This window comes from Rhea pennata, chromosome 15 (genome assembly GCF_028389875.1).
Source record: "Rhea pennata isolate bPtePen1 chromosome 15, bPtePen1.pri, whole genome shotgun sequence".
NCBI classification, from domain to species: Eukaryota; Metazoa; Chordata; class Aves; order Rheiformes; family Rheidae; genus Rhea; species Rhea pennata.
The window spans coordinates 8,354,352-8,366,789 of NC_084677.1; the positions used below are offsets into that span (position 1 = coordinate 8,354,352).

Here is a 12,438-nt window from a genome sequence, read left to right on the forward strand (position 1 = left end):
CTGCAGCCCAGGTAAATGATACCTGGTCACCAGTTTCTTTCTCCTGCCCCCAAAGAAGAGCTTCCTTATGCCACCTTTCTCCTCCAGCAACCACCCCACCACCCTTCCTAAGGATACAGTAGTTAGACAAAGAAAGCAAACACAAATGAAGTGGCTCTGATCCAGAGAGCACAATCAAGCATCCTTTAGGCAGAGATGCAAACCAAGAGCCTCTACAGCTCTACTCTCTATTTATGTGATCAGTCCAACTGCTCCTGCGACAGATGTGGAATACACACTATAGTGCTGCCACAAGACTGCCCAGAATCACAGGCTTGTTTCTGCTATTATCCACTTCTTAGGATCTTAGCAGGCGATGAGTAGAGAACAGAAGTATCTAGAGCTGCCCTTGAACCCACGAAAAAGTGATTTTTGCTATTCTTCGGCAAGTGGAATGAGTTGGCCTCCACAGAACACACAAGCCACTAAGAACACAAGCTTTGGTAAGCTGTGCACAGGCTGACAAAATGTCTCACATATATTGCCTAATTACCCAGGAATAGATAGATGGCTAATGAGACATTCAAATTAATTTCGTTAATAATTCGGTATTGCCCACAGCTGCTAACTTCAAAACAGTTGGTCAAAAGAAAAAGGGAACATAAAACATCTCGGGATTCTTTGTTATTACACAGAAATACACATGCTGAGGTTACCTTCTGTAAACAATTTTTTGTTTTAATCTCAAATAATTAAAAGTGACTGCTTGCTTTAGAGATGATTCAGTTGAAGTATTTCAGCTCTGTGATATAACCTTCATCTAGAAAATTCAACTTGAAAAGTCCCATTACTTGGCCAATAATTAAAATATGAATTGCTTAAAATTTGTATTTCACAGACTCTTTATGATGGAAGACATCTGTCTGAAAAAATGACATTTGAGAGGTGGGAATATTTTGCTGCCCTTCTCTCTCCCACCTTCAAAAGAAATGATCCTTTTGTCTCCATTCAGGGAGTAAGCACCTGCATTCAGTAAATAGCTGGAGAGGCATTAAGATGCTATTGCCCTCCAATTGTTTGTTATTAATTTCCTATTGGAAGTTACCTCCTCTTCAAGAGTTGGCAGAGCACATAAATGCTCTTTTGTCCATTCAAGGGACAACAGTTCCAGCAGAGTTTAACCTAAACTAGGAGATTTTGCACCAAGAGATATTGAGATATGCTCACGTGAACTGTTTTGCTGGTTCTGCTCTATGACTGTGATCTCTGGGGGCACACTGGGCAGGGGAAGAGAAGTAAGCTGCAAAAAAGAAAGGATGAAGTAGTAACATCTCAAACTACTGTTGGCTCATCTGGCATGTGCCTGCAATTCCTCTGTATGTTTCCATTGCCCTGCTGTGGTTACCTCCATATAAACACAAAACAAAACCATAAGCCTCCCACACTTTCAGTATGATTGAAAAAAAGCAGGAAATGCAGTTTCTACAGTAACTTGTAGAAGCCAGCTTAACAACACTACGCAGAACTATACTAGAATAACCCAGCCACCTACTGGACTACGGCCACAAGAGATCATTCAAGTAAATAAATAAAATTTTAAAGGATCACCACTGAAGTTCACAGTAAGCATAATGCTTCCTGCATAAAAAGCTTTACCAAAAAAACCCTTAAACATTTCATATTTTTTTGTACTGAATGCTATTGCACTTTTGTGTCCTAAAATAGTTAAACTTACAGGTTTTATAAAATATTGGTACTTTAAAATACTGTTCATGAACTCCAATTTTGGTAAAAAGTCAAAATAATGACTAAGTATTTAAATTATTTTTAATACAGATACATCCAATCCAAATTCACTTTTACAAATCTCCTCCTTTGATACTCATAATTTCCAAAAATTCTACAATGAATTTTCCCATTAACCAAAATAACTAACTTCAGAAATACAAGTGAGCAATATAGTTCGGGAGCTGTGGATGATCACAGTGTCCAAACATCTTTTTGTTGTACTAAGTGATTTGAACACAAATATCCTTTTTTTTTCCCCAAGAAACAAGAACAGACAGTCAGCATAAAGTCAGTTATGAAGTCAGATATAGTCAGCTATTTCACATAAAGGCAGGAGAGGAACTAGGCTGACACCCTGAACACATTCAGAAGTTATTTAAATACTACTAAAATGGCATTTGCAACAAAGCCTAAATAAAAAAGCAAGTAGGATCTCAGTGAACTGCCTGTTTCTATCATGAAATAAAGCATACACTTAGACCAGTTAACCCCTAGATGGGTTTTACAGAACAAGATGTCTCACCTGGAAACTGCAACAAGAAAAGCTACTTGCTGGGTGAAACAAATCTGGAATTCTTCAGTTTAACATTCTCGCAGTGACAAGATGCTTAAGAAGATGTATAAAACTGAATAAAAATTCTTTATCATGTCTAGATTGTACTTGCCCACATTAAAATAAATAAATAAATAAATTCTTAATCTGCTTCACAGTTCTCTTTCTTGAGCCTTTTCCTTTTTCTACTGATACCAAAGGGTTGAACTAATTGCCTTGAAAACGATGCCCAAACATTGCTCAGCCTTTTGGCCAAGCCCAGCCAGATGACTTAAGTCTTTTAAACAGACAGAGATGAAATGCAGTCATAGCCTTAACATGCGAACCTCATACAATTAAGTCTCTTCAGACAGGGCATTTAAATCTTTGTGGAAGGCCTGTTCCTGTGTACAGACAAATGCTCCAAAGAGCTCTAAGTCATAGGAGGAATTACATAAATAATGAAGAGAAGGGTAACAAGGTAAGAGATCTCAAGTCACCTGGCACAGAGAACAGAAAGGCAACTTCTCAACTTTTTTTTTTTCTGCCCCTCTCTTTTATTTATAAAAACCTCCTATGTCCTTTCAATAACCCAAAGGCTGTAAGTATCAAAGTCTTTTGCAGCTGCCATGTCTTTGTAATAAAAAAAATGTAACTGCTTATATCTGAAGCCAATTTAAAACCTGCCTATAAATTACTGCACTAATTCATGAAAGTACAACAATACTTTCAAGTTATGGGAAGAACGCCCATCAAGATGAAAAATTGCCTGATACAGAAGAACTAAAAGTGAAAGACTAAACAACAAACTTGGACAAGAAATTTGGCATCTGAGCTGCATACTTAGTTTGACTGCTTGACAATTTACCTCTCTTACTAAAAGCAGAAAAAAAAACCAATGAAATTAAGTGAGCAGAACAAATACAGACACAATGAAGCCATAGCAAGGTCGGTCAGGTGAGCAATTTACAAGCCTACAATCTTGCAATGGATGTTTGCTGTTTAATTTAGTGAGTTCTTAGGTCAGAAATGAAAACCTGACTTACTTAGATTTAACATACACACCTGAGTCATCCATTTCAGTTCTTACTGAATGGGGAAAAAAATGTGAAAGTACAATTACGCATAGGATGCAAAAAAAACATTCAAAATCTTCAGATGTGGAGAAAAAGTAAGAAAGCAATTGTAAAACACAAGCTGAAAGTGGCAGTGGTATTCAAAGTGGTAGTGGTATTCAAAGTGGTAGCCATTTCAGGTTTATATAAGCTAAATTTAAGTCTGCCTGCTATCCTATTTTTCCTTTATTACTTTTCTTAAATCTTTCTTCAACTACTATCTAATACCGAAGGCATTCACGCAAGGCACCATACCATTTGTACCTCACTGAGCAAACAGCAGCATTTTGAGTACTGTTAATATTCCATGTCTTTCTGAAACAGCACAACTCAGATCTGTCTCCAGGTGTTTTATATACATATAGCCTACTTACATTCCCCACTTGTCCTGCTTTATGATAGATATTTGGATAACTTTTGCCTTTTTAAATTATGCTTATACCATTACATATGAATTCATTAATAGCTTACTGGAGCCAAACTGATGTAAAAAAAGGGGGGGGGGAAGGAAGGGGGAAAAAAGAAGGAAATAAAGTTTAAATTACTAACTTCTTCCCAATAAAAATGAGCCTACACTTAGATTCAGACCTAATTCTTCCTGACGCTTACTGCAGCAGTGGAAACACTCTTCTACTAAGTTGCCACACCAACATCAACAATGAGGAAAGATACTGGAAAGATTCCCTAAACATAAATTTCATTTTTCTTTCATTGTTTATCCTTAAACTATATGGTGAAATAAACTATCTAGGATGCAATGTGAAACTTCAATTCTGTATTATGGAAAAAAAAAAAAAACCCAAGTATTCTTGATAATTATCCCTTTTCGTCTGACAGTACTATAACTCCTTCCAAAAATATCTCATTAATACTTGTATCAATCATTGGCTGTAGTTTAAAAACTATTTAAAAACATAAATATCTCCATGCTATATGCTTCAACAAAATGTTCCACTTGGAGTTTCAAAGTCAGGCTTAAAATTGGCCATGAAAACTGAAGCTAATCAGGACAGATTTCGTAACACAGTAGCACTTTAACTCTACTTTATTAACATGGAGGAAGAACAAATGAAGAGAGTCAGTTATTTTAATAGAATAAAACAAACATCATTATTCCCACAGAAAACATTTAAGCAATATGGAGAAAACGAGAACAGCTTCTTTTGCACTCACCATTCTTCCGTTCATTAAGGGGAGGTAAATACTGACTGGGCTGCAATGAGAGTTCCTGAAACTCATGTGCAACTGCTTCGCTATGAGGACTAGGAGCAAGATGTGTTAGCGATCCAGAATCGTCCTCAGCATCCGCTGTCCCTAAGTGATCCATTGTGTTAAGTCGTCTGGAGACAGGGAGAACAAGCCGTCTCTTAACCACGCTATAGTCGATAAAACTAACAAAAAAAAAAAAAAATCATGTAAACACATTACTGCTGTTTTTTTGTTCAGGTCCCTCACCCACAAAATTCAACTTTGAAATGACATACACACTACCTACTGATTTTCCACAAATAATACAGGTTTGCAGAACTACAGCTAGGCAATGTTGTTACAAGTAATTTAAACGGTCACCTGGTTCTGAGAAGCCGGACTGTTTCTCTGCTTGCTTTGACAGAAAAATTGCACAGTATTAACAGCCAGTATGGATATCCACTAGTTTCTGTGGCCTACCTTCTAGCAAGTACACAGTTTACCAGTGAAACTAATTTTCTTTTTTTCAGTAACTTACATTAGAGAATGGTAAAATAATTAATTTATATATCATAATATAGAGACTATTTTTAATTTTTCGAAACACTGCAAAGCTTTCCTTAGGATCAAAATTCAACTTAGTATTAATACAAGAATTCCTATCCCCAAAGTACAATGTAAAAATTACGTAATCTTTAATCTCTCTAATAAGGAAAGTTCGTTATCATAAAAATTTACTAATTCATTTCATTGCATACTAGCCACTCATAGTATAATACTCTACAGATTAGTGTAAAAGTCCTAATTCATTATTAATTTCTTTTCTATCATTAAAGTGGTACTAAATTTCCAGTGGGAAGAGAGGAAAGTATGAGTTACTGGGTCAGGCTTTTTATAGCTACACAAAACTCTATCGCACCACTGAAATTTCAATGAAGTTTATTGGTCCATCCCTAGACTCTTGGAAATACTTTGGCCACAGTCACAAGGATGTGTATTTTTACAGTTACTCAATACAAGAATTCACATTATTTGTAATATATTTGCATTTCATCAAAAAATTAAGCTTTGAAAAATAAGCCAATAAACTAATGATTTTAAAATGCAGCCTTAGTGAATAAATCCCACTTACCACAGAACAAACTCACACTCATGTTTCATAAATCTAACATTTGTAAGGAGAGAGAGCATTAAGAAGAGCCTCATCATGCCCCATACAAATCTCCGAACAAGGACTTGTGCTGAGCCCACCAACGCCCCACAGTAACACACAGCCACGGAGAGGGATTGTCATAACTCTGTTCTGATTAAATAATCTGCCTTCCAGCAGGCAAATTCTGTTCCTGTCCTCAGTCCGTCACCTCTATTAAGCTTTGCTATTCGTAAAACTCCTGGATATGCTGTTAGACTCTCCCATCATAATTTCACTACCACTATAGATTAAATGATACTGCCACCTGAGGACAACCACCTTGCAAACAACTTGTTCTCATCACTGGAACACCTGTCACACCAGTATGACTTTCTATGGCCACACAGTACTTTCGTAGATACAAGGGAGGGAATGATACAAAGGACAGGACAGGATAGTTACAGTTGCTTCTTCTAACAGCAACACTTGCTTGAAGTGACTATACACCTAGAGCCTTAGTTCCCTACTTGCCCCTTTCAGCTTATTTCTGTCCTATTGGCTTTCAGTTACCATGGTATCTTCATAATCTCCAGCCACCAGCTAACAGGAAGTATCAGGTGTTTTACTTCCTCCCCCTTTTCACATCTCAGGTCCAAAACAATTTCCTGCAGTACTACAAAACAGTGATTTTTAACAGCTTTACAGTTCTAACAGGAACTAACAAGAATGCAACCACTCCTCTTTAAGACTATTGGAAGTCTTCAGTTTCTTGAAATGCAATTTCTTTTGGACCTTAAAGCAGCAAAAAAGCAACAAATAAGAGGTGTGCTATTAAAGGTTCCAACTAGCTTCACTGAATTCATTACTGAGTGAGGTCCAAAGGTAGTACTCCATTTGAAACTTCATGGTGTTAGGTTCACAACAATGGTTTAAAAATGATACAGATGACACATAATTAAGACCGACAAAAACAGTCTTTCTCTTCCCTGCCTCCCCCCAGCCGCTAAACATGCCCTTGGAAGTACTAGTTAGCATGATACTGTGAAACATGAAAAATGTCAAGAAATTAAGATATGGATGGAAAGCAAGAATCAATACACTAATGCAAGCATAGGCTTGCGAGAATAAACAAAGTTCATAGATGAAATGAAGTAAGAAAGATTTACAATTTTCAAATGCATCTTAACACAAGATGCTACATGACCAAGAAGTTTTAGACAATCTACATCCTACAACTCCTTCTAGTTTCTGAAAGCATTCCAAACTCCCTGTTACTGAAGGATACCTCCACGGACTGCTCTTGGTTATTTCAAATCCCTATCAACTAACAAAGAAAGGCCTTAAGAGAAATATATACACACTGCTTAAAATCGTGACTGCTCTTCTAGCATAGTGTTCAGGAGGAAAAACAGTCACTGCTAGAGTGAAACATGTCTGCTAGAACTATTTAGCAATTCCTTTTCAAATAACTTGATCTTTTCTTATCAAATTTGCAGCATACTTGGTGAATAAATGAAAAGGTTTCACACTTGCTAAATAACTGAATCAGTATCTAGAGAAGGGTAACAACAAAACGATCATTAGATTCTGTCAATACATCATTTGCAAAACTTTCTACTACCAGTGTCTCTGAAGCTGAATCTATTAATCACCTTTTCTATGCATCTATATGCAACGCTGGCTGAATCACCCGTGACTACCATGATTCATCTTGCAACATTAAAGAATTCTCCCTCCCAAAGGTGAGGCAAAAAAGTATCTCTTTTCAAAAAAAGAGAAATAAATAGCAAGTTGAATAGAAAAGGTTTTCCAATGGACCATTCCAACTTATCACACTAGAAATATGAGACAAAAATCTAAGCTTCATAAGAAAACATGGCTGGGAAGCATAGTACAACGAAAACTGGTCAAATAAACACCAAAATTCTAATCTTTAGAATATTTTTTTAAAACATTACATCGTTTAAGCCCAAAGTCCCAATCAAAACACTTCTAAATTTTTAAACTCTGGCATATGGCTAATATTTTTTAATATTTTAAAACATTTTTAAATCTTCTCCTAAAACCCTAAGTGTCTATATTTAATAAGGTTAAAAAAAAGAGCACAACAGGATATGTAAACACTTAACTACTCCCTTCCCCCCCCCCAAACTTAGCAGATGTCATTTTAGAATATCAATTTTATACAAGTAAAACATTCTCAGAAACAAGATTTCCTTGCCTATTTTTGGCACTGTAAGTTGACATATTGAAGTGTTTACTAATTTTCCCGAAAAAATGTAGTGCTTCAAGTGAAAAAATAGGCACGTCAAACACTGAACACACATACTTCAAATATTACAAGATACTATGTGGATCAATACTTGATTTAAGTACTCTAATGCTAGCATGCATTTCTTACAATTTACCTTCAAACATTCTTCAAAGAGGTATCACTCGCAACAAGTTAAAATGGTTATAATGAGACATTTTGGCCGTAACAAGGAAACAACACATTGATTTGTAAAATAATTCACTCTCTACTAGTAAAAGTAACTATTTTTCAACTGAAATCTAAGGGTAATACTGACTATTTGGAATCCTGCCCTACTACAGAAAATGAAAGATTACAACAACAACAACAACAAAACACTCCCTTTTTTAAGAACTGCCTGTTTTATTAATCCTTTCAGGCTGTAGTAATAGGATTTCTATTAGAGAAGACTACTATATCTATTTTCACCACTTTTTTGTTTTAGTTTATATTCTTTAGCCTTGTAACTGCAAATACATGTTAATATAACAAATGCATAGTGAACAACTATAACATTTATGTCAAAGTAATGCCTGTTAAGTAGTAACTTCAGTATAACAATTATGGTGGTAAGGACATACTTTCATTATTTTCCATAGCTACCAACTAGTACTTTCACACTAAATGAAAAAACATTAACTCAGTGTTATGCAAGATTTTTTTTCTTTGTTCTTAGCTTTTAGAAGCATGATTTACTCAGCTCTCATACAATTTCTTGACATTACACTCTCCTCAAACGCCCACACACTCATACAAATTAAGTACATTATTAACCAAGCAAGTCTCTTCAGAGCAGAATTCAAGTAAAAATTTTGCTGCTTATTTGCTTTCAGAGCATTTTATATGCAATTTATTGGCTATGAGTTATGTCTTGAAGTCACTTTTCAAATATATTAAGTCACATTAGTTGTATTCATACAATTAAATCCGTAACAGATTAACAGAAAAACCTCTTGTATGAAAGGTTTGATATCTACTATGCTGCATGCTAGCTTTAGAGCAATTCTTCTCCTCATGATGGGTAGCTAAAGAGAGTATTTTTAATTAAGCCCATTTAATTCTTATCACTTCTAAAACACACCACTAAACAAGGCTGCAGGTCCACTTGTTAACTGTAGTTTCAAGAGTGTGAGTAAACATGGCTTAAGACGTGGCTTTTCTAGATTCAACTGAGAACAATCCAAGCAAAAAATTTATACAATATATTAAATGATATGAATGTAGCACTGCAATGTAACTTAAAACAAATCTTGTTTAATTTTGCAAGACTTCTCACCCCAAAAGCAACTTAAATCTTTTGCTTCAATTTGATTATCATAGCATAATTCCGGTTCGAAGGCGCTTTTGGAGGATATCTCAGAGTCAGGCTGCTGGCTGCTCAGGACCTCGTCTTCCTGTGTGCTGAAAATCTCCTGAGAGGGCAATTCCACCACCTCCAGGCAACCCCCTTGGAAATCTCTTCTCTTTAAATGGAATTCCTCTTACTGCAACCTACAGCTATTGCCTCTTTGTTTTGCTGTAACAAAAAACAGACCACAGTCTACCAGTTTACCATTCATTACAGAATTTCACATGCATAGGACTCTCTACAGCAAGAAATGAGAACAGGCTGAATAGTCCCGTGATTAGAAAACAATTATCTTTTATAACTGCAAGTATTTAAGTGTCCCCTCAAAGAAGACAAACACCTCCACCCAACGTTTACGAGAGTTAAAAAAAAAATCGAATCACTTCAGTAATTTGGTGACAAACAGGCCCCACAAATAGGTATAACAGTCTACCCGAGGAAGAGCTGAAGATCTGCAGTGTGGAGTTGGGAAGAGTAACTATAAACTTATGACAGATTTAGTACCAAAATTAGGGATTTGAGAAACTAAGCTTTTGTTATGTGATTCTAGGCTTTCTTCAGAACTCACAGAATCTTGAGAAAGAAAGGATGAGAATGTCAATTCAGAACTCAAGTAAACAACTCTGGCTAAGAGTTTTGGTTTGTGCCTAAGAGTGACCCTACTATTATAAAAGACTTTAACCTCTTGCACTGAAATAGTCCACTGTTGAGAAAAAGCAACTGCAAATTCTTACTACAGAATAGATATTTAATTTTTTTGTTGTTGTTGTATCTGTTGATAGGTGTCCTTACATATATAACAATGTTCCCTAAAGGAGGGAAAGTCTTGAAATCAAACATTTACCCCTCTTCATATCTTACCCTCAACAGCTGGCAGAAGCTCATCCCAATCTTTTATTTAATTGAGAAGGTGAGATTTTTAGCCTTACCAGAATGACACATAAGGTTGGGGTGGGTGCTTAAAAGCCACACAAAAAAACAAATCACAGGAAAGAAGCAACACTGAAGAGCACTTTGTCTCTTCCTTATCTCCTCACGTAGGCAGTATAAGAAACTTTATAGCTTTTCTGCATTTCTGCCATCTTACTAGTGGGAGAATTCTACTAGAAGTCAAGTGAAAGACATTTGTACATTAACCTAAGAGGTTTTAAATATGATCTTCCATTGCACAATCATCTCACGAGTCTAACCTACCTTTTGATTCTTTGTTACTGGGTCTATTTTACACAAAGGTATAAGAGGAAAAAAATCTGTGACCCACTTGATCAAGATTTGGCTCTCAAACTGATTAATGTCTGCTCATTAATGAATCAATGAGCAGAACATCCAGTCTATAGCATAAATATGACTGAAGATTGCAATAATAAGTAATTCATTTGAGTATTTATTCTTGTTTATTAGAATCTAAAGAACACAGCTGTTCAACTTTCTGAAAAGACTAACTTCTACACTTAGCATACATTAAATTATTAGTCTGTCCTAAGCATATAATTTTCCATACTGAGTGGCAAAGTAAACCCAAAAGTTAAATAAAATTCATTTTGACACATAGCTTTCCAAAAGAAAAAAAAATAGATGTCTCTATTCTAACCAACTTCTTATATACACCGTTGTATGTATAAGACGACAAAACTACCACCGCTTTTCAGCATACTCATTCTAACTGCGAGAGAAGATGTATGTAATTGTTTTATCATCAGTTAAAGGTTACAACCTGAAGCAGTTACTTGACTATGAGACCAGACTTAAGATATGCAAGACATCTTCCACCTATCTTCAGCTTTCTTAAGCTGTATTTTATTCTGATACTTCTGACATATCTGATTATTTGGATGTGATCAATTCAATCACAAAAAAAGAAAAAGTAGGAGAAAACATTAGTTTACCATGATTAAAATCAATCTTTCTACAATGTACACATTATCCAATCATCACATGCAAAAGTCAGAAATTCTGATCTGATTTAGAACTGAATGTATCAGGGTAGCATACTTAATATTAAGGATAGCATATTTGCCTCTTTTTACTTTAAGTCTCCTCAATCTTCAAAAGTTATTTCATATTTGCCATCTGCATTTACAGATGGTAACCATTATCTATGTAACCGCTGACTTCAAGTGCTTAGACAAAAAAGTGTATTAAAAATTCTCATGCTTAATAGAAAATATATATGCATGAGAAAAAAAATATATCTCTATAGTATTAAATGAAAGTCTCAGCATTCACAGAATCACACAGAACACAGAATAACTGAGGTTGGAAGAGACCTCTAGAGATCATCTAGTTCAACCTCCCTGCTCAAGCAGGGTCACCTACAGCATGTTGCACAGGATCACGTCCAGGCGGGTTTTGAAATATCTTCAGAGAAGGAGACCCCACAACCTCTCTGCGCAACCTGTTCCAGTGATCTGTCACCCCCACAGTAAAGATGTTTTTCCTCATACTCAGGTAGAACTGCCTGTTTTTCAGTTTGTGCCCACTGCCTCTTGTCCTGTTGCTGGGCACTGCTGAGAGAAAATCCAGTCCCATCCCCTTGACACCCTCCCTTCAGGTACTTGTACACATTGATAAGATTGTCTCTCAGCCTCCTCTTCTCCAGGCTAAACAGGCCCAGCTCTCGCAGCTGTTCCTCATAGGGCAGATGCTCCACTCCCCTAATCATCTTCAAAGCCCTATGCTGGACTCCAGTACCTCCATGCCTCTCTTGTGCTAGAGTGCCCAGAACTGGATACAGTGCCCAGATGTGGCCTCATCAGTGCTGAGTAAAGGAGGAGGATTACCTCCCTCGACCTGCTGGCAACACTCTTCCTAAGGCACCCCAGGAGACCATTGGCCTTCTTGTCTACAAGGGCACATTACTGCTTCATGGTTAACCTGGTGTCCACCAGCACTCCCAGGTCCTTCTCTGCATAATCCAAACAAGGCATGGGTTCATACAAAGGTAATCTGACAGACAGTAGTCAGTTGTCATGTCATCTTCCTACAAATTAAGACATCCAAAAATTTAATAAGTTGTATGAAATATCACTGTATTAGGTATGAAAAATATTTCTACTTATAAAG

General features: G+C 36.3%; 1 protein-coding gene across 3 annotated transcripts in view; it reads right to left on the bottom strand.

Annotated features, from left to right (window-relative positions):
* The window catches only part of MRTFB (myocardin related transcription factor B), a 93,466-nt gene that overhangs the window by 60,782 nt on the left and 20,246 nt on the right, over positions 1–12,438 (bottom strand). For 2 of the 3 annotated variants that reach the window (XM_062588438.1, XM_062588436.1), the window contains exon 3: positions 4,588–4,805. In XM_062588438.1, the coding sequence (XP_062444422.1) occupies positions 4,588–4,741 (154 nt within the window). In that variant the 5' untranslated portion in view covers positions 4,742–4,805. Of the gene's footprint in view, positions 1–1,206; positions 1,267–4,587; positions 4,806–12,438 lie in introns of those variants that run through there. The other variant, XM_062588440.1, reaches the window with a different exon arrangement.